The sequence below is a fragment of the Melospiza georgiana genome, chromosome 2, assembly GCF_028018845.1.
Source record: "Melospiza georgiana isolate bMelGeo1 chromosome 2, bMelGeo1.pri, whole genome shotgun sequence".
NCBI classification, from domain to species: domain Eukaryota; kingdom Metazoa; phylum Chordata; class Aves; order Passeriformes; family Passerellidae; genus Melospiza; species Melospiza georgiana.
Genome location: NC_080431.1, coordinates 5,116,299 through 5,142,318, shown reverse-complemented (window position 1 = coordinate 5,142,318; position 26,020 = coordinate 5,116,299). Strand labels below are relative to the sequence as shown.

Genomic DNA, 26,020 nt, shown 5'->3' with positions numbered 1-26,020 from the left:
GTTTCTCCACCCAAACCTACAAATACCTACAGGACTGATTCAGTTTCACACAAAAGAGGCCTTTATGTCTAGTGGAGTTGGAGGCTGTTGTGGCTAATCAATTCACTCTAGAGAAACTTTAGTGTAAATGTGGCTCCTTCCTATTAATGAGCAACCACAGCTCCTCTTCCTGAAATCCAAAGTCACCAAACTAGGCTAGTGTTCACATTTGGATATACAGACCCCATGAAGATGGGACAGACTTTCCCATGTTCAGCTTCAGGAAAAAACATTAATTGACTCATCTGGATTAATGTTTGGATGGCACCTGCTTATCCCCAGCCCCTCTAACCTACATTGATTTGGGTGCTTATCAGCATGGATATTGCATCTAGCCCCCAGCTGATAAGCCTTTCTCTTGAAGGATGGCCAAATATGACTGAACTGACCCAAACTCAACTACCAAACACTAAGCTTTGAATACTGCATTCTAACAAACTATTTTGCAAAGTGAAAGTCCTACACATTATGTTGATGGTGCTCAACCACCCATTCTCAGTTCTCTTCTTTCATAGAAGAATAGCTTGAGTTGGAAGTGATCTTTAAAGACCATCTAATTCTTGAAGGACATCAACCTGTTGGAATGAGTCCAAAAGAGGACCACTATAACTATGGGGATGAAGGGGCTATCCTACAAGGAAAGGCTGAGAGATTTTGGTTTGTCCTGCCTGGAAAAAATATGGCTTAGGGATGACCTAACTGCAGCCTTCCAGTACCTTTCACAAGAGCATATAGTGACAGGACAAGGGGGAGTGGATTAAAACCAAAAGAGCATGGGTGTAGATTAGATGTTAGGTAAAAACTCTTTACTGTGAGGGTGGTGAAGCACTGGAACAGGTTGCCTAAAGTTGTGGATGCCCCTTGCCTGGAAGGGTTCGAGGCCAGGTTGGATGGAGCTCTGAGCAACCTGGTCTAGAGGAAAACATCCCTGCCCATGGCAGGAACTAAATAATGTTTAAAGTCCCTTTCAACCCAAACCATTCATGATTCCATGACCCCTTGCAGTCCGCAGCCCTGAAATTGCAAAGAAATTGACACGAATCAGTCTGAAACTTACGATGTTCAAACTGAAGCAGGCCTTGGCGACAGCGAGTGATCGGGCCAGGAAAAAGAGCCTCTTACAGGCTGGACCAGGTGCTTGATGAATCCAGGCATTTTGGGGGAAATTCTCCCCAAAAAAACCCCAGGGGAGCGAGGACACCCGGAGCTGTGAGGGGCTGGCGGGTTCTGAGGGCAGAACTAGGAGGATACCTGAGGGCTATCCCGGCTGCACGCTCAGAGCCCCTCTGGGCAGCGGCTGCTTGCGCAGCACGGCCCCATCTATCGCGACAGGCAGTGCCCGACAGGCCACTCTGTCGCGACACGGCAATGTCCCCATGCCCGCCCGCCCCCTCAGCGCTGGGGCGGGAACTACAGCTCCCATGGCCGCGCGGGGCGGGCGCCGCCGCCATCTTGGGCCGTGCGGCGGGGCGGCCATGGCCGCGGGGCGGGCGGCGCTGGCGCTGTGGGCCGTGGTGGCCGTGGTGGCCGCGCTGTGCCGCCTGCAGCCCGCCCTGGCGGCAGGTGAGCGGCGGCACGGCGGGACGGGACCGCGGAACGGGGCCGGGGCCGGGCGGGCGGCTCCCCCAGCACAGCGCCCCGCGGGCTGGAAGGCGCGCCCGAGCCGCTGCCCGCTCCCCGCCTCCCCAGCCCGCCGCTCGTTCTGCTGGCGGGCGGATCGAACCCTTTGGCTTTTCCTTCCTGTGTGTTTTAGATGCCAAGTGGAAAGCGATAACTGGGCAAATTAAGAAAGCTGTGGAAGCCTATGAGCCGTGTGTAAAGGAAAATTGCAGCTGCCACCAAAGGTGAGAGACTGGTTTCCTTTCGACTGTGCAGGTCTCCGGACATAGGAGGGAATACTCACTAACTGTGCTGGTCTCAGGAGGGAATAATTTCGGCAGCCCTGGTGAATTGGGGGATAAACCAGGGAATATTTTGGCCCCAAAGTGTCACATCTGCAGCTATGGGTCACACACTTTGTTACCCTCTGCAGCTGAACATACAGTGTGTTGGCATTTCATATACAACACAATAAACCAAATACATAGCTCGTGACATTTCTCTTAACAGCCTGCCTCTGCCTTCTCACTCAGTGGGACTGGGGGGCTTAATACCTTTAATCACCATTTATATTTAAAGGAGAGAAAGGAATTTAGGAGTTATCACATCCTTCTGCCTTTAGGATTAGGATTTCAGATGCAGAAACACAGATGCCCAACTTCAAGCTTCCTATTTAAAAGTATCAGATGTGCTCACTCATTTTGGGGTTTGAGTGCTATATTGGCTTTTAAAATCAGATGAGTCATGTTGAGCTACTGTTTGTACTCTCTGGAGTTTTTGATATTCATTGCTCTTGAAATATTGATGGGGGAAAGTCTCATCTAGCCAAGCCTTCCAGTCTTTCCTAAGTTCCAAGGTACAGCCTAAGGACATATCCTAATCTTTAAACATACACCCCACCAGCTCCTGCCCACCTTTGGGCCAAACACCTTCCCAAGTGGTTACAACCTCCAAAAATCTGCTGCAGAACATGACAGGTACTAGTAACATGAAGTGAGGATGCTGGGAACATGCCATGGCACTGCAACTCTCTCCCTGTTCTCAAGCTCATCCTGTTTGCATCCATACCAGACTGCTCATGCTGTTGTGGTCACACTATCTGCACAGTGGCAATTCCTGACACAGTTTTACTGCTCTCTATTCGATTAGGAAATAGCAGAATTATGGAGGTTGGAGGGGACCTCAAGATCATCAAGTCCAACCCTTCTGCTCAAGCAGGGTTGCCAGGACTGTGACCAGTCAGGTTTTGAATGTCCCAACATTAATATGCCAAAGAAACTCCGCATCCTCTCTCTGCAGCCTGTACCAGTGTTTGACCACTCACACGGTGGGATCACCCTGGCAGTGTTTTCTTAAACTGAAACATTGATGCAATGTCTACCTGAAAGCAAAGAATGTTTCCTCAGCTGTTACAATCTGACACTGTTGATTACATGCTCCAGGACTTTTAGAGTAATTTTACGTAAGTTGCATCCTCCTTTTGTGTTTTCTTATATTCATTAGATTTGTGCTTCCATACTGTGTTCCTGGAGCTCGCTGGTGGTGTGCAGAAGTCACAAGACATGTGCTGCATAGGTCTGTCCTCCTGGGCCAGCTTTCACTCACCCAGTGTTCCTGGGTGATGGTATTTCATGCAACTAGACTGTTACCTACATTTTTAATGTCTGCACAGCGTGACATTGTGTGAGGAATTTGGTCTTGGTGTGCCCCATCATTTATGGAGAGCCAGAGCACAAGGCTGAAGTGAGCTGGAGGGTTTTACCGACAACCTGCCTGGGTATGTCAGGTACTTCTGTGAGAGAGTGACCTGAGTTGTCCTGTGCTGGGCTTTTTGTTCAAACAGCACACTGTGTGAAGCTTGAACCTCTGAGGAACTTCCAAGACTCAAATTCTCACACCAGAGCTCCTAGAAGCTACATGGAGCTTCTTTTACCTAGAAGCCTGTTCTGCACACTGCAGTATTTCATACACAATATCCTCCCTGTGGTACATAATAGTGGCTGGTGGTTTGGTTTCAGTGTCTGGAAGCAGGACCTGGCTCCTTTTCGAGGTGGCATTTCCAAGGAGACGATGGCAGACGTGGTGAGCCGCAAGCTCGGGACCCACTACCAAATAATTAAGAACAGACTGTATCGTGAGCAGGACTGCATGTTCCCTGCAAGGTAAGAGCTGTGCAGAGGATCTGCTCTCTCTAGCTGGGACAGAAGAAAACTTTCAACACTGCCAAGCTGGCAGCTATTGGGTACAATGATATTTCAGAGGTCTGAATTGCTCATCAGAGCAGGAGCTTGGAAAATAACTATTAGGCTTATATGCATCAATAGCAAAGTGTCACTGTTGCACTTCAGTGCACAAAGGGTTGGTTGGTTGTGGAATCCCAGAGAAATTCAGGTCAGGCCAGATTTTATAAGATGTGTTGCCCCATTGGTGTCCATGCTGCAGTGAGACTTGGAGGCTGCTGTAGGCAGTTCCCAGTTTGCATCATGGTACAGCTTAGGCTCACCATCTCCTCTGCCTCTGTGCAGAGGAAGGCCTGCAACAGTCTGCAGCAATCTGCCTCCTTATAGCTCTTTTGCCATGTGTCATTTCTCCTCAGGTGCAGTGGAATTGAGCACTTCATTCTGGGGATCATCCAGCACCTCCCTGACATGGAAATGGTGATCAATGTGCGAGACTACCCCCAGGTTCCCAAGTGGATGAAACCCATCATCCCAGTCTTCTCCTTTAGCAAGGTACACACACCTCGAAAAGCTGAGCATTTCCAAGATGTGCATGTTCTTCTTTCTCTTGGGAACATATTTTTGAGGATGGTTCTCTGCAGATTTTCTGTGTGTTGAAATTGCTTGCTCCTTCTTGCCCTTTGTTTCCTTTCGCTTCCAGTTTTCTGACAGACAGACTTGCAGATCAATTTGATAAATCAGCTTTTCCCCTCATTAGCTTCATTTCCAGGTCAAAAAGTGTACCTCTGCTGCAGTGGAATGATACACACCTGGGTGGGATATCTGCCAGTATTCCTCCCATTTGCTACAATACCTCTGTTAAAATTGTAGCCATAGTTTCCCCGCAACATCAAGGATTTTTGATCATGTCAGTGGTCATACACTAATCTCATTTAATGTGAATATTTTAGTCCTTTTTTTGTGGTGCCACAGATGGGTGTTTCTATAATGTTGTCACCTTCTCTGAACCCTTTTCTCTTGGATTCCCTTTTCCACCTGCAAGTGTGCACACATATGCAGAGGTGCACACATGCATGGAGACAGTTGCTCTTTGCTTCTCTGTTCTCATGAGCCTCCCTGCATGTTTTCCTACCTCTTCCACTGTTAAACCTGATTGCAGCATAGTGTCTCATCCTTTTCAGCAAAAGGCTCTTACACCTCAAGCTTTGGCTAATCTTGCTTTGCCTTGGATTATGCCCTGTATGCCCAAATGCTGCACTTTCATGACAAATCCTGTTCTTGGCTGTACTCCAGCAGGCAGTAATATGCAAGGAGAAGCAATGAACTATTTGGTCTTGCCAGTTCAAACCCAGCTCTGTTTCTGCTAACTTGCAGCATCTTACTCTGAACCTAAGTCTTCAGCTCGTGCAATCTGAACCATAATATGATCCATAACTATTGACTACTCCCCAGCAATCCTAAAATTCTCTCTAGATTTTCAGTACAGGCAATAACCACGTTCACTGCTGGATGCAGCAGTAAAGCCAAGCTGTCTTGCCCCTTGACCATTGCACAACCTTAACTCTAGCCAGCAGAACCCAAGTTTTTGCAAAGCAGGTTGCAGGAGTTTAATCTTTGCAGCTGTGTTCATCATTCTGCCCCTGAGTACCCTGCAAGACACTGAGCTCTGCCCTCACTGTTGTCCAGTATCTGAACTGTAACCTCAGCCCTATCTTGGGCAGGGTCTGAAAACCAGTGACCCAGCCACAGCTCACATTTCAGCAGCCAGTGTTAGGAAGACTTCAGGGTGCTGGTCCTATGTGCTTTCTAAAGCTCAAAGTATAAAAGATGGAAATATTTTCCTGTTCTGCATCTCAGAAAGTTGATCATGGAGCTGTCATGGTCTCTAACCAGTGTCTGGTTGTAGCAGGACTGAGAAGACAGAGAAGCCCACATTCATTCAAGTTGAAAGGGAGCTCAGAAGGTTACCCAGTCCAGCATCTTTGCTCAGAGTAGGAACAGCTCAGGGCTGCATCCTGCTCAGATCTGAGCATCCCTGAGGACATGGCATCCACAGACAGAGTTGATGAATGAAAACACATTTCCCACTGTCTAACTGGAATTCCTCCTCTTGTAATCAAAGCCTGCTGCCACTCATTCTGGCTCTGCACTACAGAAAAGAGCGTGCCTCCTCCTGAACTCTCCCATTAGGCACGAGGAGATGGCATTTACATTCCCCTAAGCCTTTTCTTCCTGTGCACAGACAAACCCATTGCTCAGCCCCTGTTCATAAGTCATGTGCACTAACCTCCTAACTACCTCAGTGGCCTTGGACTCTCCAGTACCTCCAGGGGATAGACAGATGGATAATTGTGTAGGAAGTTTACTACTAGGGCAAGGAAGTTGCCCATAGTCTGGTTTCATGGAAGAATTTAGTTCTTAAGTGCTGGTCTTCACTCTGATGATATATGGGGACTTAAAAAACCAAACTGGAGTTAGAAGCTGGAATTCTTACATGACCTGGATATTTGTTACAGTGAATTGTTAAGTTATCTCTAGGAAGTTTGGAATGAACCAAAGTCTTGGAAACCTTAATGTCAAAGTGTCTCTAAGTGCCTCTACCTCTGAGGAGGTAATAATGCCTCTTGACTTGTCATCAGAAAAAAACATTTGTAGTTACACATAGGCACAAGCCTTGAGAAAGGTGAGTTGAGCTCAACTCTTTTGCTATTAACTAATCAGCTGCATCATGGATCTCTATTGCTGTTTTCTACATGAAAGTCCTGTCTCATCACACAAGAAGACAAGGCCTTTTAAAAACCATTGAAGCATTTCAGTATTGAACTATCTTCATATGAACCCTGCCCAGGGAGGAGTGGAGTCTCCCTTTCTGTACACATTCTTAACCCACCTGGATGTGTTTCTGTGCATCCTGCTCTAAGTGACCCTGACATGGCAGGGGGTTGGACTGGATCACCTCCAGAGGTCCCTTCCAACCCTGATAATTCTGTAAGCCCAGCAAATGGTGACTGCAAAGCTCTTTTGGACACATAATGGAGAAAGCCAACAGAGCTCCCAGAAGGAACATTTGTTACTGCTGTGCTGTATTCATATTTCTAGAGTCCCATACTGTCACAATCATATTTCTAGAGTCCCATACCTTCTCAGTGATATTTCTTGGGGGCAGTTCTCCACAGCACAGACTTCTCCTTCTGCTTGTTGCTGCTTCTTAGCCAGGGCTCCTTCCAGGCTCTCCCTGCCTGGCCAAGCCCACCCCCTTTTATCCCAGTTATCTTCACTAGCTACAGCTGCAGCCCAATGAAGGACATCACAGCTGCAGCCCATCAAAAACAACCAGGGCTTACCAGGGCAAGGCCTATATACAAATATTCAATATACAATACAGATATTTTACTAGGACTCCTACTATACTGGTGGGCTCAGCCAGTAAAACAAAGTAGATATTACTCTCATTCTTGCATTACTCTCCTTTTTCTCAAGACATCTGAATACAATGACATCATGTATCCTGCCTGGACATTTTGGGAAGGAGGACCAGCTGTTTGGCCAATTTACCCAACAGGTTTAGGGCGCTGGGACCTCATGAGAGAGGACCTCAGAAGGTAGGTTTTGGAAATGGTTGTGTGTGGGGGAAGGGTGTCATGGAAGATAAAAATCCATCTTTCACTGGGCCAGTGTTGATGTCCAAGACCATAAGTCTTTCGGCCTGTGATCTGTCCTGCTGCCTCACATGAACTACCTACAGCCTGACTGCTGTATGGGAATTCTCCATGGAAACCTTGGATGATGTCACTGGAAGTTATAATTAGCTCCTGTGTTTGCAAGCCTTTAGTAAGGAATGCAGAGGACAAACTATGCACATCCTTCATGCTGTCAGGGCCAGATTGCTATCGGGTTTGGGGAGAGCAGGTTTGTCAATAAAGTAACAGTTATCTTTTGCCTGCAGAAATCTCCCCTGACATACAGAAATATTCTTCTTTCTTCTCAGCTACTTCTCTAGGAGCTATGTTTTTTTCACTGCAGGGATGATCCAGGATGTTTGTATAAGCTACTGGAAGGCTAAAGGAAAACCTTCTTTAGATCTGCCTTTACTTGAGTGTCATTGTGCAATAGAAAAACCTGGAACCATTCCTAGGAATCAGGAGTCATTACTGGGCTAAACAGAAGACATTTCTGGCTGGGAGTCTTCCTTTTGGCAGGATCTTTTGATTTGTTAGCAGAGTAAGGGGAAGCTTCCCATGGGAAGTGACAAACCAAGTGTGCAACAATGACTGAACGCAGAAACAAAATAGCAAAAACCACCTCGATGTAATTGACATCCAAATGCAAAGTTGAATCTTTTGCTCTTCAAAATCTGAAGATGCACATGATTATTCATAGCTAAAGCTTGATGTGTTGTAGTGTAATGGAGTGCAAAGCATTTACTCATCCTTGTGTTTTCACTCTAAGGAGATGCAAAGCTTGACCTGCACAGGTAGATCAGCTTGGGGGTCAGGACCTGCATGTTCCACCAGGTGCAGCAGAAAAGCATGGCAGAGTTCCCTGAGAAGTGGTGAGGCAGGTTGACTGCACTGGCAGGAAAAACCCCAGGTGAACAGCTATTTTGAAGGACATTGATTAGGTTTAAAATGAAAGTGATTAATAAAAACAACGAACTCTTGTGTTTTAAGTGCAAAACTCTAGGTGGGTTTTTTGTTTCTTGATTGGTAGTTCTGTTTTGTAGTGGGAAATGACTGATTAGAAACTCTCTAGTTGTTTTTCACTATCCATATTCACTACAGCAAGATAAAGCCACAGCTCAAAAACTGGATTCAAAGCTTAGGTAAACTTTTAATACCCTTCAAGGTTTGGTGGAGAGCTGTGTGTAATACATTGTTTTGCCTGAAAGGTGTTCTGGAAATTAGCCTATATTATATTGCCTTAAACACAATATTTACAGGAAAACCTGTTTCATTGGAGCTGGGTGAGAGTTTTTTTTTATGCTATAATGAAGGAAGTGATTTCCATCAAAAATGAAGAATAGAAAAAGACACCATGCTGTGAAATCTGATGAGAGTGTTGTTTCATGGTTATATTAAATCATTTATTGCCATGTGTAAAAAATATTTTCAGATCTGCAGAGAAATGGCCATGGAAGAAAAAAATCTCTAAGGGATATTTCCGAGGATCCAGGTGAGCATTTTCTCCTGCAAGAGAAGATTCTACCAAGAGGGGCTGTGACAGCTCTCTGAATATAGAAATTTCCATGTCTCCTACACCTAAACCCTAATTAAGAGTGTATTTTCCAAAAGTAAGGAAAGTGAAACATGTTGTACAGCATTGCACTATTAGTTATTCTCCACAAGAACTGCCATTTGCAACTAGTTTATTATAATCACCTAATACTGGAAACAGAAGTTGTGATGGATTTGCCACATTATTTCTTAATGACTAAAACTGTCACCTCAGGAGCCCGCTTGTTTTGTTCTCTGAAGGGAACTGCAGGTGCTTGATACAAATTTAAAGATTTAATATTGCTGCTCATGCTTCCTGCCAATGTGAATGCTTTATTTGCTGTGCAAGTGATCCACACTGAATGAAAAGTATTCTGGCCTTAAGTTACCTGAGTGCTAGGGAATAAGAGAAGATTTTTTTTGGCCTCTCTCCAGTGACAGTTTGAAACAATGTTAAACCCCATATTTTGTTTCTTCCCCTTCCCCAATAGGGAAGGATTTAATGGCTTTCCAGGTAGGCTCAGCAGCTGATGAGGAATGTGTCTCAGGGATGTCATAACCTTGTTTATCAGCAGTGTTTTAAAGCCCTGTCAGAGGGCTGAAGATGCTGAGCATCTTTTAACTTCCTCTAAGGTGGGAGTTAAAGTATTTGGCACTCATCTGGATAAAGGAAGCAGGATTTGTCCTGGGAATTTTTAAATAATACTGTTAAATATATAGTCAGTCAAATAATTTTAGTACCCATAAGTCATTCTCTTCTGTTTATATACCCTTGGCCAGAAATACACTGTGGTACACACTTCACAGTGTTTTGGGGGCACACAGGGAGGTCAGCCTCAGAAAGAAGCCGTGCCTCAAGTCCTCTAGTCTGTTAGCTGTGTTGAGTCATGAGGATTGGCAATTAGTGACAGCATTTCTTTTTCAGAACAAGCCCTGAGAGAGATCCCCTCATCCTGCTGTCCCGAGAAAACCCAGAACTTGTTGACGCTGAGTACACTAAAAACCAGGCTTGGAAATCTGAAAAGGTGCGTGGGTGTCTGTCTGTCTCCTGAGTGTGAAGGCCAGAAAGGGTGGCACTGCAGGATGGCTTTGATGGGAGAGAAACATCTTGTTGGAGAGTTGTGGGTGATCCTTTAGAGTGGGGGAGGTTTGTAGTTCCCTTGATGGCCGCACCTCTCTGGCACATGAAAGGAGGGAGTCTCTGGAGCCTGGCAGGCCAAACACTTTCCTTCCTTCCACGCTTGTTGTTCAAGGAAAGGAGAACACATAAGAAAATGAATCTCTGCCAATCTCCTCCTCTCCCACAACAACAAAATTGGCCAACCCTTCCCCTTCTTGTCTCTGAGCTGCCTCTCTGGTGTTGTCAGTCTTCAAACCTTTTTCTGTTTGCTCCATTTCTTGATCCTGTTGTGGATAACTTTCTGATAACTGTTGCTGATAACTTTTTAGTTTCTTACTTAGTCTACAGTCCAGCTCTCTCCAGACAGTCTTGGCTAATCCAGTTACACTTGGCTTCACACAGTCCATTGTCCCAAGCTGTTTTCTGCTCTGTAGCTGCCAACAAAACATTATCATTTAATGTGTTTGTGCTGGCATTCACTTACAGGCAGTGTGTAATTTACTGAGCTTTTTTTCATGTTTGAAGGGCTGGGAATTCTTTATGATCCTTCTAACAGCCCACCAGAGAAGGTTTTCTCAGAAGTGGGAATGGAAGCTTTTGACACCTTACCTTTGTTTCTAACTGAGAAGGAAAACAAGTTAAATAACCATTTGAAGCTTACTGTTTTGTTTTGGTTTGTTTTGCTTTGCTTTTAAATTCTCTTTATTTTAAGGACACCTTAGGAAAGCCTCCTGCAAAGGAAATTCCACTGGTTGATCACTGCAAATACAAGTAAGAGTTTTGATTAGTAAAGCTGTTCAAGGGCTGTGGGTTAGTCTTTGCTAGCATGGTGTAGGATCTCATTTTATTTTAAGGTCTAATTCAACAACCAGCTTCATGCAGATATGAAAGCTTGTGAGCAGATATAAGACAGTTGAAAATTTGGGAGCTTAGCATGACAAGTGCTACCACTGGGTGTATGTAGTAAAAGAGAGAACCTGAAATCTGATTGAGCAGGCCCAGAATTAATTCATACTTTTTATGTTGTTTAGGAGAATGTGGTTTTGATTTACAAAGGTTTTTATTCTTTAACTGCTTAATGAGGGTTTTTTGGTGTAACACTCTCACAGGTTTCTATGTGCAATATAAACTCTTAGTGTGTATGCACTTGTGTGTCAGATGTTTTTGCTTTTTCTTCTGCTAGTTGTGATTCTGCCAGCCAGAATCTGCTGATATAAGAGCTCAGTCATTTGGCTGAATCTGTGTTTTTGTGCAAATGTGATTGACTTGTCTCATTTTGTATTTCACTAGACTGAAGCACAGATTTCTCCCTTCTGTTACACATACACTGCCCAACTCTGGTGCTCCCCAGCCCATCATATGGTGCAGGCTGAGACCTTCTCACACACTTTTGCTGCAGCCCAGGGTGGTAGGGTCAACATGAACTTTTGTCTGCTCCTTTCAGTGTAGGTGTTACAGCAGGGTGAGGTCATGGATGGTGGGAGCTGTGTCTGGAATTGGACAGAGGCATCTCCTTGCTTCCACACCATCATTCTTGTTACATCTCTACATGTATTTGTTGAGTTCCTAATACAGTGAGCTGCTCATCCCTGCCTTGAGATCCTAGGTAGTACAAAGGATGCAAAGTGATTTCAGATTTACTCCTTGTTATTTGTTGCTGAACTAAGTTTAGCTGTAATTCCCATCTTGCCCAAAATATATATAATATATAAGCTCCATCTTGCTCAAAATAGTTTCATTAAAGGAAGAACTCTCTTCCCCCAGCCCAAAATGTTTGACTTCAAAGATCAGTTATGTTCTGGGGAGGTTTACCCATAGGAAAAATAGCTTTCCATATAATAGGAGAAATGTGGGTTTGATAAAGAAAACAAGTAAGCAAACAAACATCCCTATGAGACACAGTTTGCTAAGAGAAACATCCCCTTGCCACAGTCAAGCCCACTTTACTAACTTGGCAGAAAATACTGAAAACAAAATTGTGGATTCTTTGTTAACTGCAAAGTCAAACTGTTGTGTGCTGGCCCATTTAACCTCCTGGAGTTGCATTCCCAAGTTAATATCAAACAATTACATTCAGATTAAAGCAGAATCCCAGAGGAAAAAATAACCTGAGATAGATGTGGCAAAGCACAACAGTGAACAGAAAAGCTTCACTGCAAGGCAAGAGAGAATTGGGAAAAATTTCCTTGTGGTTGACAAAGCCATAGAGTCACAGAATCCATGCTGTGACCTTCCATGCCTTGCTGGCAATTGTCCACAGGGCCTCATTGGTTTGTCACAGGGAGGTGCCCTTTATCAAAGGTAAAGCCTCACACCTTGAATTTCTCACTGAATTTTGACAGACAGCAGAAACTCACCTTAACTTCAGCTCACCTTTCCTGTGAGCAGCTCCAGATAAATACCTTTCCTCTGCTTTAGTGACCTCTATGCTGCCCAGCTGCTGCCTGCCAGGGAAGGTTCACTGCTGCCTGGAGAGCAGCACACCTCAGTGCACTTGCTGACCCAGGATGTGTAACCAGGTGCCTCTCTTTGCTCCCCTGTTGAAGGTACCTGTTTAATTTCCGAGGAGTGGCGGCCAGTTTCCGCCTGAAGCACCTTTTCCTCTGCGGCTCGCTCGTCTTCCACGTCGGAGAGGAGTGGTTGGAGTTCTTCTACCCCCAGCTGAAGCCTTGGGTCCACTACATCCCCGTGCAGTCAGACCTCTCTGATGTCAGGTGTGGGGCCTGAGGCACTCCCTGGGGCATTCCATACCGTGGGGAAGCCTGTGGGAAGGGGGGATGGTTTGTGTAAGGCCGTGAAGTGCCTCCACTCCGAGGCACCAGGCAAGGACTCTTGGAGCTCATGGTCTTTTCATCACTGCCCCCAGAGAATCCTTTGCTTGGAGAGTACAGTTTCACTGGAGTAGGTCTTTCACTCTCACTGAAATCAGCAGGCACTAGACATTTTAATTTACAAGTGGGCAGCAGAGATAAGGGGGAAGAAGAACTTATCAGTGGGCCAAAAATGTGTTAGCTCCCAGATTTCAGGATGTTGTCCAGAACTGATGTGAAACAATCAAGAAGAGAAGTTTCTTCTGTGCTCTGAGGTGAGCAGCACCTTCACTCACCTGTAGACTCTTAACCTCAACCTCCCCAACAATTTAGCCAAGAGGTGATGTTCTCCACTGAGCCAGTTGTTTCATAGGTTTTTTTTGTGTGTGTCTTCATTTTAGGGAGCTCTTGCAGTTTGTAAAGGAAAATGATGCCATAGCACAAGAAATTTCAGAGAGGTAAGTAGCATGTCCTACCTGGCTATTAGGCAGTCTTCTTCCAAAACATTTTCTTACACTGCTTTTGATCAGGTTGCCCATCAAAGACCACCCAGTATTGGTAGGGTGCAGTATAACTGACCTTCTGCAGTGAGAGCAAGCAGAGAGCAGGATGCTGTGCTCTTTGGCTCACATGTGACCCATGGCAGGAGCCCCATGGAAAGCTGGCAGAGGCTGGGAACTTTCATCTCAGTGTGGGACAAGCTGGCTCCTGGGAGCTGTGTCTGCACTGTAACCATTATCTATCCAGGCTGGTCTGAGGCACCATGCATCAGTGCTGCTCTAGCTGCACGTGATAAGTGAAATCTGATATTTATTATCCCAGATAGCAAATACCATCCTGAGGATAGCACTGCAACGTCAGAGCTGTGAACATGAATGAAAATTGTAAAATTAAAACAGGCAGTACAGAGCAGTGCATGTTTCTCATTTGAAACAAGGAAGTGTGAAAGTTGAGATACATCCAAACCAGAACTAATGACTCTTGTAGGAACTGGAAAGCAGGCCTGACTGTGCCTTGTGTGTCTCTAGGGGACGTCAGTTCATCACTGAGCACTTGGACATGGAGGACATCTCTTGCTACTGGGAGCATCTGCTGTCTGAATATTCCCAAATCTTGACTTACAAAGTGAAAAGGAGGAAGAGCTACAACGAGATCACTTCTGGACAGCTGAAAACAGAACTGTAGAGACTTCTCAGTTTTTCTCTTTGGCTCAAACTGATCACTGTGGAAATCTGAAGATCAGTATTAACTTATTTCTTGCTCTCTCAGACTTACCTTTCACAGCAGAACTACAGAGAAGTCAGCAGCAGGCTGACTTGGACATGGCTTCAAGCCACTGGGACCTGGTTATATTGTCACCACAAGAATTTTAAGCAGCATATGGGATTAAGGTTATTCAGTGGGGTGGTCAGTCATGCCTAGAGGAGGGATGCTAGCATTTAGGACTTAGTTACTACCTGTCTCAAAATGATCCTAAATCCCATTCAGTCAATGAGGAGCCTTACTGGACTTTTTACCAAAGGTCACAGTGAAGGACACAGACTGAGAGCTGCACCCAGCTAGTAAATACTTGCCCCTTTGTTTGGCAAATGTTTTCCCAGCTGGGTGATAGCACTTGGGGTATTAGGTGTTCTCTGACAGAAGCAGGTACTGGGATTTGGGGGCTACATTTCTGGATAGCTTAGAGTTTATGTTGGGTTTTAGAGGTTGATGGTAAGGTTTTGACATGCCCTTGAAAGGATAACTGATCCTTGCAGAGTTACCCTACCTACCTCACAGGGGACCAGCATGTGCTGTGATGGGGCCACCATCAGGGATGTGCTTGGTAGCTGAGACAGAGATGGTTCATCCTCCAGCAGATGAGCTGGGTGCCTGCACAGCCCTGCACAACTGAGCCCCTGTTAATTATCTCTCACCAGCTGCCTGGCCAGACAGCCTGGGATGTCATCCTTAGGAACTCAGAGAAAGTATTCACAGAGGTGGATTCAGCACTTCCTTTTTCCAAAAGTGCAGAGTCTGCTCTGATTCCCTTCTGTAATCCTTCCAGGATTATTTTGGGTTTTTTTGGTTTGGGGTTTTTTAAGGGTTTGGTTTTTTTTGAGACTGATAAAACATCTACTCACTTCAGTACTTGCTTTCCTTCCCCACAGCTGTGCCACTTCTTTTTTCATCTCCTTCAGCCTGGTTGAGGGAATGTCTTCAGTCACACAGTGGCAGCTACTGCTCACATTACCCATTTTGGGTTGGTCACAGGCTGCCTGTGCTTGCTGTGTTCATGCCCACCACAGCCTCTCAGCTAAGGAGATCTGCAATTCCTGAAATGCTCTGTGCCCCCTCAGGTGAGAGGCTGGGAGGCAGCAGCATCTTCTCTGGCACCCACACAGGAAGAGTGTGGGGTGGCAGGAGGGACACAGGAGCCTCCCAGGGGAGCACCCCTGTTGGTAAAGCAGCCTCAAGGCTGAAAAAGCAGCACATTATAATGGAAGAGGATGATAGCAATAGCTCTCAGGCCCTCTGCAGTCAGTGTGGATCAGGGAAGAAGGAAATTGCATGGAACAATAATATTTGTGTGCCCTCACAGAGGCCTTGCAGCCCTGGAGCAGGGACATAGCAGCTGGCCCTGTGGATCAAGTGCTGGTTGCTGGGGCAGTGTGTTGGTTTTGGGACCAGTGCTGGGGTTATCCCATCCAGCAAAGGAAACAGAATGTGGCATTAAAAGAACCTGGTTTGCCAGGAAAACTGTGCCAGAGTGGAAAGGGTTTCCTGGTTTTCTATTTTTAGCCAACGGAGAGACAGCACTCCAAGAAACTGAACGGCTCTGTATGATATTTTAAAACCATTTGTAACAAAGTGTTTTTTAGAATAAAACAAACAAAAATGAAGTTTTGCTGACTGCATGTTGCTTCATCAGAAGAGTAATAAGAGATCTGCAGAGCCTCACCTTTTCCACTTGTAGATCTTGCAATGAGAATTGATAGTTGCAGCTTAGGTGGCCCTCGGCCAAAGTGATGGCTGGGCAGAAGTGGGGGAAGAATCCCGGGAATTCCAGTCCCATAAAATATGCACAGGCTCGGTGGGAAGACCCAGGCACCTCCCCTGGTGGGGAGCTTTCGCTGCTATGGTGAAAGGCGGATTCACAACAGAGGGAGTTGAGTTGTTTTAGGGAAGGCAGTGAGAGGCACCATCTCGCCGTGCAGCATTTGCGTCTTCAAAGCCCAGGGGCTTCTCCTCCTCTGTCCTATGCAAACCGGGCATCACAGCCCCCAAACTCATCTCTCTCGCAGGGGAACAAACCTGGCCCTGCACAGAGGGGCAAATATTTGGAGTAATTAATCAGTAATTAACGCAGAGCCGAGCGCTTCGGAGCGCTCGGTGCCGTGCCCCGCCGGGCCGCAGGGGGCGCTGTCGGTGCCGCCGCCGCCGGCCCGGCCATGGCGGAGCTCCCCGGCGCTCCGGCGGCCTTCGGGCGCCCCGCGCCGCTGCCGCAGACGGGCTGGGAGCGGCTCCGCGAGCTCTGGCGGCTGGAGTGAGCTCCGGGCCGGGCTCGGGTGGGACGGGCTGGGGTGGATGCTGTCGGGGCCGGGTGCTGGCGGTCCCGCCGTGCCTCCCCCGTTGACCCTTTGCCCATGGCTGCCCTTACCTTGCAGCGAGCAGCAGCAGTTCCCGGAGGAGACGGTGAACATCGCCAAGTCGGCCTTCACGGCGGGCGTGGTGGGCTGGCTCTACGGAGGGCTGCCCGCCTTCGTCAGCGCCCGCAAGGCCTTCATCGAGAGCAGCCACGGCGAGATCTTCCAGAACCGCGCCGATGCCGTGGTACGGGCCCCGGGCTGTGCGGGGAGCGCTGGGCACCGGGGGAGGCCTCGGCTCGGGAAGGCGCCGGGGGTGGAAGGTGCCCTTGGGGGCACAGCGGGCCCGCAGCAGGCCCGGCGGCCTCGCGTGTGTGGGACGCGTGTGTTTGCCCGGTTCTGGGACAAAAAGTTTGCTGGGAGTGTGTAAGTGCGTGCAGGTCAGCTGTGCGGGAATTAGCGGGGCCCGTCACCCCAACTGCACGCGGTCAGCTTCAGAAAAGTGTCCTTCGTTACGGAGAAGGTTGGCAACAAACCAGCCTGATTAATGTGTCTAGAAAAGGCTTTCTGCTTCTCAGTTTTAGTGTGCTGACAGGAGGCTTCATAGCATCAATCTGGGATTGTACTCTTGTCTTATTAATGTGAGTCGTTTTTAGACCATTTAAAATTCTTTTAGAACAACAGCACAACAAAGAACGTCTGTGACATTTTATAGATGTATTTGAACTTCTGGGTGTTTGTTATTCAATTAAAGTGTTGGTTACCTGGATTAGGAGGAAGAAAAACCCTTTAAAAATCTGCCTGATGTAAATTTTGTATTACTTACCGTTAGATTTTGCCTCTGATGTGGTGACCTGAAAATTACCATTGCCCAGCTTCACTCTGGTGACTGTGGTATATCTGAACCCAGGCTAAGCACCTACAACACAAGCACTAGAAGAGAAAATTTATTTACTTTCATGGCATTAACTGCACATTTTAAATTTTTGTGAAGCTTGCATTAATCACTTATTGTAAAAGTTTGAAAAGAGGTTTTTTAAGTGCCAGTGTTAAATAGCAGAGCTTAATGGTATCTTAACGTTTAATGCAGATAGTTATTATTCACTTACTATTATTTATTGATGGTTATTATTTATTAATACTTATGAATACTCATAATAATGAAGTAGTTTCTGGTTTTCCTCCCTTCTCCTCTGCTACTTTCCTCAAAGAGCCCTCCCAGTCCACCCAGGATTAGAAAGACCAGTTGACATTCCAAACTGGAATCGATTCTCGGTTTTCCCGTTGGTGGCTGGGAGCAGCTTTTCCTCCAGAGGTGGCTGCCTCGATCAGAGTTGGGGCACCATCAGTGTCCTGCCGGGAGCTGGCAGGGGGCTGTGAGCTGTGACACGTCCTCTCTGTCCCCTCAGCAATCGGCACACCGCGCGGGTCTCCGCAGCTTCATCCGCTACGGCTGGCGCTGGAGCTGGAGGGTCGCGGCTTTCGCCACCGTGTTCAAGTGAGTGCTCCTGACGGCAGGGGGAGCAGGGCAGGGGCTGGGAAGGGAAGGGAGGGGTGTACCGTGAAAGGAGGCAAACCTTCTTAGCATGGTCATGGTGGTGAAGGAGGAAGCGCAGCATGTAAACCCAACAGGATGCAGAGATGATTAATTGTCCTTAAGCTTTCAGTTGCTGGAGTCACACAGAGCTGGCCGAGCTGTGGCTGAAATAACAGCCAAGTCCAGCAGGAGACCCATCCTGAGAAGCCCTGCCTCCTCTTCCCCACCACCACCTCTGCTCTTGGGGCATTGCTGTTGGGTTTGACATTGTGCTGGATCATCATAGAGGGGCAAAATGGTGAATACACAGAGGTTTGCCTAAATACACGGAACAGCTGACTGTGCAAAATCACCACAGGAGATGGGAAGAGTGAGGTGAACAGCACACTACAGCAGCAGACACCTTGGCTTACCTCATCTCCCAGGACTCCTGCAAATCCAGCTGGGGAGAGCTTTGCAGAGACCCCAACAGGAGAGCTTCCTGCCTTGTGTATTGGGGGGATCAAAGGCTGTCCCAATGACCCCTTCTTCATATCCTCACCACTGGGACATGGCAAGGAGGTCTGGAAAGAATAAAACACAATGCACAGATCAAGCATCCAACCTTGCCCCCATTCATGCCTCGAGACACTTGGATATGCCCTCAATGGGGACCTGGCAGGAATAAACAAGTCAAACTAATGGAGCAGGTTGGCAAGGGATGGGGAATGCAAAGGGAACTGGAGAGGGAGAGACCATGTCACACATTTGACACCTCTCCCCTCATGCTCACTCCTCTGCAAGTGTGCCTGCATTCCCAGCTGGCATCCACATGTTTGACATCAAGATGTTCTGGGGTGCCACTGCCTCCACTGGCCTTTTGGATGGCATGGCAGGGGGTTGCTAGTTCTTGTCCTTGGCAGCCGTGCCCACTGCTCTGGTGGCTGAGTGAGGCTCCTGGTGTTGCCTAAACCTGAGTCTGGCTGATCAGGCAGGAGCATGAAGAGGGTTTCACCTTTTAGAATTGTCCTACAATCCTCATCTCCTAATGGATCAACACAAACCCTAAATTTCCCTGTTTCCCTAAAACAGGGAAAAGCCTTGTTTGTACATTTGTTACTGATTTGAGTGCTGTTCTTTCTTGACAGCTGTGGTACTTTCTAAGACCCCCAACCTAGGGAGGAAATTATGAATCTGACTCCATGTTCTTAGAAGGCTAATTTATTATTTCATGATCTGTATTATATTAAAGAATACAATACTAAACTGTACTAAAGAATACTGAAAAGATACAGACAGAAGGCTAAAAGATATTAGTGAAAAATTCATGACTGTCTCCAGAGCCTCGACACTGCTGGCCAATAAGTCAAAGCAATTCACATGAGACCAATGAATAATCACCTGTTGGTAAACAATGTTCAAAGCACATTCCAAAGCAGCAAAGCACAGGAGAAGCAAATCAGATCATTATTGTTTTCATTTTTCTCTGAGGCTTCTCAGCTTCCCACAATAAAAATCCTGGGCCAAGGGATTTTTCCAGAAAATATGGTGGTGACAACAGCTGCTTTCTGCTTTTCCTTCATCTCTTTTTGTGCTTTTTCTCTGAGGGAGTGTGTTAAAGTGTGCTAGCAGTTTCTGGAAGTGCTTTCTAACCCACACTGATTTTTGTCCTTTCTGCTATGTCTCATTACTCCCAGTTTGTATATGCCAGTGGTACTCACAATTGTCACTACTCCTGCTTTGTGTACACTCATGTTACTCACAATTCTTTGTTCTTGTCCTCAGACACTTGCAGGGGATTGTCTTGCTCTTGAACAGTTGCTGAATATCAGACCTATCACTTCTTGGTACCTATTTAGGCCTTCAGATTTTTCCTACACACACAAAACCAATGCAGAGGGTGTTCTGCTGCCCTCATTTTCTTCCTTGGGTGCTTTGTGCATTCCTGACAATAGAACATCAAACTAAGCATGGTCTTCTGAGCAAAGCCCTTTTAAACTAGAAATGTTGTAATCATACTGTTGTATATCATGTTTCTAGGGTCTCATACCTTCTGGGTGGTTTTCTCACAGCAGTGTTGTTCCAGCTTCTTCACCAGGGCTCCTCCAAGGCTCTCCCTGACCAACCCACCCCCTTTTATCCCAGCTACCTCCACGGGCTACAGCTGCCACCCAATGAAGGGCATCACAGCTGCAGCCCACTTAGAACAACTAGAATTGGGACAGGGTCACTTATACAATACAGAGATCTTTTACTGCCATACATACATTTACTCAGGCCCCAATATTTCCCCCTTTTCTTTTAACACATTTTTCAGTTACACAGTTATAATACACCAAATGTTGTAATCATATTGTTGTTGTCATATTTCTAAAGTCCCATACCTTCTGGGTGGTTTTCTCACACGCAGCTCTTCACAGCAGTGTTGTTCCTGCTTCTTGGTCAGGAGATCTTTTACTGCAATACATACATTTACTCAGGCCCCTATATAGAAATATCTCCTTCCCTGTTGTTCAAACCAATAAATTTATAAATTTAAACCTGCACTGACTTTCTCTGCAGGTATGTTCTGTTTTAGTTCTCCTGCTTTTAAGATCCCACAGTATTGACTGGCAATACTTTATATTTCTGTCTCCCTAATATTTTTGTTCCTCTCTAAATTTCTTCCTCACTGTCTCTTGGTTCTGAGGCTCTTTTTAGTTTAGTCTCTGTTTTTAGGCTTAGTTAGTGTGCTTTCTTTCCTGGATCTTTTGATTTCTTTGGGTTTTCTGGATTTCTTTGGATTTGACATGTAACCTCGTCATCTTCCACCAGGTGTCACCCCTGCAGTCAGAGCTGTCCCTTTTTCACCAGCCCTTTGGAACGGGCTCTGAACGAAGCTATTTGCTGCTCCACATTGTTTCTGTAAAGCCCAGGTTGAAAATTCCATCCTGCAGTTGTGAAAACTCCCAAGTTTCACAGTTAAAACCCAAATTGTTTGGGTTGATCTGTGTTGGGAAGGAGAGGAGGATTGCTGCTGGCTTATCAGTCAGTGGGAGGATGGGGGATATGTGGCTGCTGAACTGAGAACAGTGTTTTGGGGCTTAGCTGATGTTTAGGAGGAGTTGGTTTGCCTACCTCAGAGGGAAATCTGGTACCACAAGTGTGGGTGACTCTGCTGATGTCATGAGTGTGACTTAGGCTGTTGTACTGGGGACTGTTTACAAGGCAGGATCTTACTGACACATGGATCAGCTTCTGGGGTAAATGTCCTACATCAGCACTGGCTGACTGATAGGACCTTTTCATTGCTCAAATTATTTTCTCCTTGACTATATTGCATATTCCCAGGTAATTTAGAGAAGCTGTGGCTGCCCCATCCCTGGAGGTGTTCAAGGCCAGGCTGAATGGTGCTCTGGGCAACCTGGTCCAGAGGAAGGTGCCCCTGCCTGCAGTGAGGGCTTGGAACTGGGTGACCTTTATCATCACTTCCAACCTAAACCATTCTGATTCTGTATGATAGGAAAGAAAAATCTTTGATTAAAATAAAGGAGGAGTGTGTCAGATCCAGTTCAGGAACTCTGATATTCCCTGGCCTGTGTCTGTGCAGCTGTCCACAGTAAAGTCACAGAAGTCATGGCTGGCATGTGTGTGCTCTAAACAGATGGGCAGCCAGGCAGTTAGAGGCAACCTGAGGGCTGGCTTAATGAAATCCAGCTTTATTTCAGGCTGTGTTTTGCTACCCCTCTTTTTCCATGTGCCACTGCTGACCTGTGTGCCTTGCCTTTGCAGCGTGGTGAGCACGGGGCTGTCTGCGTACCGCGATAAAACCACCATCAGTAATTTTGCTGCAGCAGGAGGTAAGAGTGCTGTAACCTTGTGTGCTTCTCTTTGTTAGCAAGGCTTGCAGCAGAAAAGCATTAGCAAGTCTCCACATCCCTTGGGATTGAGCAGCTTCTGTGCTCTTGGGTTTTGTTTCTTATTCCACTGACTTTGCTCTGTTTGCCTGCTGTGAGTCTTTATTTGTAACAGAGATACTGATGCACTGCCGAAACCATTGGGAAGTTTTGTGGTTATCAGTTCATCTTCAAGATACTTGCTGGAGTGTTTTGGGTGAAAAATCCTTCTGTGGGGTAAAGGTAACACTTGGTACCTGTTTACCAGAGAAAGCATTTTTTATTTCCAGTCTTGGTAACAATTCAGCACACTGTTTATAGGCTGCCTTTTTCATGCTAAGTTTTGCATGCCCACTTTTGGCAACAGGACTCTGGGTATGTGATCTGCTTGTTCAGTTTTACAGGCTCTATTGCCCTTACAGTTGGATACACTTTTTACTGGTCTTTTCTGCCTTACATGGCAGCTACTATTATTAGCTGTTGTTAAACAGAAAAAAGGGTGAGGGAGATCATGCTCCAGCCTAGAGAGAGTTTGGTTTTACTGTCATAGATACTTCTGTGATACAGCAAAAACTTTGGCAGTCTTTCTGAAGCAGAAGGAGCTTTGTGCAATGTTTCAGTGCAGAGACCATGGTGACTTTGTGGTGAAGGTTTGTCCCACTGGCCATGCACTTGGTTTCTGCTCTGTTAAAAGCAGATGTCAGCTCATGGAGAAGAGAAATGCAGCAAAGCAACTCCCTGTGTTGGTGTGAGATGTCTGTGGCGGGGCTGTTTCTAGTTTCAGTGGGTTTGTTCTTTTTTTAGCCTTCACAGGAGCCCTGTTCAGAGTGCACTTGGGCCTGCAGGGCCTGGCGGGCGGCGTCGTGTTTGGAACGGCCTTTGGGTGAGTTGTGACTGCTGCACACACCGAGCCTGCAGTCACAGGTGGGGCTACAGGAGCTTCCCTTCCTCTCTTGCCTTGAGGGAGTCTCTGTATCTCTCATGATGATCACTTTTCTTCCACCTTTTAAACTGTTTTTCTTTCCTTCTTTGTTTCTTGTTTTGTGTTTTGCTGCTTTCTCGGTAGTGAGAGCTCAGTGCTCTCAGTAAGAATCTCATTTGCTGCTGTTTGCTTATTAGAGGGAGCAACATAACCTCCACCACAGCTAAAATTTGAACTGGCAGCCAGTAGGAAACACTGAGGGAGTAGCTGCATGGCTGGGCTGTAAGGTGACACGTGTCTTTGTGCATGTATTGCAGTCATGAATCTCCTAAAGTTCCCTGGGGCATGGAGGATCCCATGGTTCTGTCTCAGAGGCTCTGTGCTTCTGGACAATGACCTCTAACTCAGGAGGAATCTGACTTTTCAATCAGGACTGGGATTTCTTCTCAAAGTGCTGACCTGTAAATATCCTCACAAGTGAATCTGAGGATCCTACCTGAAAAAGAGAATGAGCTTTATTTGTGCTGCTTGGCACCTTCAGGATGGTGCCAGCTGTGAGCATGCCTGGAAGCAGCATAGGGAGCTTAACCAGTGAAAACACAAGTACTTCCAGAGCTGGATAGAAGCTGAGCAGGGGTGTCACTGTGTGAAATATGGTTTAGGTGTTCTATGGGATCTGCATTGAGCACCATAAATCCTTCCACTCCCTTGTCCTGTGTGTGCCTGTCAATGAGCAAATTCAAAGTGAGGCTCCAGTGAGTCACAGGTTGGTGGGTGACAGTAGTACCTTAGTCTGCGCTGTGCTGTGAGTTTTGGGCCCCTGCATGCTCCTTTTGCTGATGCCAGTAAGTTATTGCTGTTGTGTGTCCCCTGGGTGACTGGAGCCTGCTGTGCTTCCTCCTTCAGGGTTCCTGTGGGAGGCCTCCTGATGGCCATGTATGGCTTGGCTGGTGAGACCTTGCAGGAGAAGCGGAGCCGTGAGCGCAGGGAGCTGTACCAACAGAGGCTGGCAGAGTGGTGAGGAGCAGCTCTGCCCCTTCAGCTGTGGACTAGGAGGGTGTCTGGGCCTGTGGGTTCAAACATTTAGAGAAACCACAACACACTAGGCTTTCTGAACCTCAGTTCTTCTCTTGGATGTTGGTGTTGTTCACATACCAGTCTTAGAAAGGCTGATTTAATTCTTCCCAGTCTGTCCTTCAGTGCTGCCTTCTTTCCATCCCTATTAAAGAGAGGAAAGAAGGAGGATAGCTGGAGGCTTGGGGGGAAAAAAGGCCATGACACTGGTCATGTGAATTACTGAAACTTACTAGTTCTAGAAGAAATTTTCAAGAGCTTGGATTCTGCAGTCATGTCTCTGTCAGGAGGATACAGAAATAAAATTCCTTTGCACTCTCTCTTCTCTCCTTAGGCAATCCAGGCTCAGTAGGACTGAAATCTTAGGCCAAACAGAAAGCAATGCCCAGGGAAGACCAGAGATGGAGAGAGCAACAGAATTGAAGAGCTACTGAGTCTTCCCCAGATGTCTGTTGTAAGAAGCTACATAGAATTTTGGTCCTGCAAGATCCTGCAGTCAGGGGATCATGGAAGTTGCCTGTGAATGCAGTTGTATCCTGTGAAAAAGTGTTTTGCTCAAAAGATTGTTCAGGGATGGATATCACTGCACAAAGAGCTTGGAAGGGCCCAACCTGTTCCACCTGAGAAGTGGAAATACAGACTTTACAGACCAGGAAGTGTCATGTAGCTTTGGGAGGAAGTGGGGGTTCCAGAGCCTCATCTAGAACCCCTTTCACTGCTGAAAATGTCCAAACCACCAGTGATGTAGAAATACTCAAGGTAAAGGAGCCTATGAATGGATTGTGTGCTAAAGGTGCCCTGAATCCAAAAGTTAATTATGCTCTGGTGAAAGCTGCTCTTCAGACAGGGCCTGAACAACTTGCTGATGGTGGTTTCTTACTTGGTTCCTACAGTACTTGGGGTGTTTTGCAGTCAGTGTGGAGAAGGGTGGAGAAGCTGGGAATTACATGGAAATACCCTGAAAAAGGCACGTTTTGGGTTCCTCAATAGAAGCCTGAGGGTGCCACAGAGAACATGACTTATTTCTGGTGGTGATGATGGAAGCCTTGGCACTGTGGACAGCTTTAACAACAAGAAGGCCTCTAATTTCATTTGCAATTTGGACATCAGAGGGTGACCTTTGGGGGAAATGTAGTTCAAGAGACTCAATAAAGCCATTCAGCAGTGGTGCCTGTGTCCATAAGCTCTTTGTGTTAGTACAGCTGGTGCTGTTTCTAGTACAGGACTAGAGAAGCATCCTTGAGTGATATTCCTTGAAAAGAGCTCAGAGATCCCACCAAACATTCTTCTACCCAGGCAGGAACAAAGGCAAGAGCCACAGGAGATGAGGTGTTCAGTCAGAGCTGTGACCTCTGGGTGGTGCTGGAGTTATTCTGCACAACGTTGTCTGTACCCTGAAGGGTGAGGTGGCCCATCACTGTCCCCACAAAGCAGGAGATCAGAATTCCTGTTCCCTTTTCTTGTTCTCCTACTAAAAGGAATTACATCCAGGCAGGATTTTTGGGCATTCTTCTCATAAGAAAAGAATCTGTTCTGGTTGAATGCTTTTCCAGATAATTAGTGTTGATTGAAATACAAACAGTTGATCCCACAGAGTGTATTCCACCCACCCAAAGCAGATTTTTGGCACAGTTTGCTTTCAAGAAGGTGTTGTGTTTTCTGACTCCTGAAGTGAGCATTTAATTTTTTAAACACTCCAGTGTAGCTCATTTTTCCATTGAATAAACATGTGTATTTCAGGGCTGTCATCAGCCAGCTGTGATTTTCCTTTTCTATGTGTAAGTGAAGGACCTGCATAAGCAGAGGTGTGGATATATCTTCCCTTCTTCCTGCTTTAAGCTGTATGTGTTGGTGACAATGGTGGTGTCCTCTGCCCCCCCAAAAAAAGAAAAGAGACTTTTCCAAGTCACATTTTTGCCATTATGCACACACAGCGATGTCTTATCTTCTTCTATTTTATCTTCTTTCTTCTTGCTATTACATCCCCACCCAATATCCCACACTCTTATCTGCACAGCAGTTCTGATGACATTTAGCTGTGTCATTGCTCTGCCTCTATTCCTGTTTGGTGGTATTTGATGTGATGCCTAAAGAATACTAATTTTC

General features: G+C 46.4%; 2 protein-coding genes across 3 annotated transcripts; both read left to right on the top strand.

Annotated features, from left to right (window-relative positions):
• Positions 1-1,514: 1,514 nt before the first annotated feature.
• Positions 1,515-15,843, top strand: POGLUT1 (protein O-glucosyltransferase 1). Of its 2 annotated transcripts, none has more exons than XM_058044948.1 (11): positions 1,515-1,602; positions 1,793-1,883; positions 3,657-3,800; positions 4,235-4,370; positions 7,299-7,420; positions 8,931-8,990; positions 9,957-10,056; positions 10,864-10,922; positions 12,698-12,865; positions 13,363-13,419; positions 13,990-15,843. In XM_058044948.1, the coding sequence occupies exons 1-11, from the start codon at positions 1,515-1,517 to the stop codon at positions 14,144-14,146; spliced, it is 1,182 nt and encodes a 393-aa protein (XP_057900931.1). In that variant the 3' UTR covers positions 14,147-15,843. The 2 variants fall into 2 exon arrangements, with proteins under 2 accessions (XP_057900931.1, XP_057900932.1); XM_058044949.1 differs by lacking the exon at positions 1,515-1,602 and adding an exon at positions 2,938-3,100 and having other exon boundaries at positions 1,808-1,883.
• A 548-nt stretch (positions 15,844-16,391) lies between these two features.
• On the top strand, positions 16,392-25,084 carry TIMMDC1 (translocase of inner mitochondrial membrane domain containing 1). Its single transcript, XM_058044946.1, has 7 exons — positions 16,392-16,487; positions 16,609-16,774; positions 17,937-18,025; positions 21,815-21,882; positions 22,723-22,801; positions 23,747-23,857; positions 24,249-25,084. The coding sequence occupies exons 1-7, from the start codon at positions 16,393-16,395 to the stop codon at positions 24,346-24,348; spliced, it is 708 nt and encodes a 235-aa protein (XP_057900929.1). The 5' UTR covers position 16,392; the 3' UTR covers positions 24,349-25,084.
• Positions 25,085-26,020: the final 936 nt, after the last annotated feature.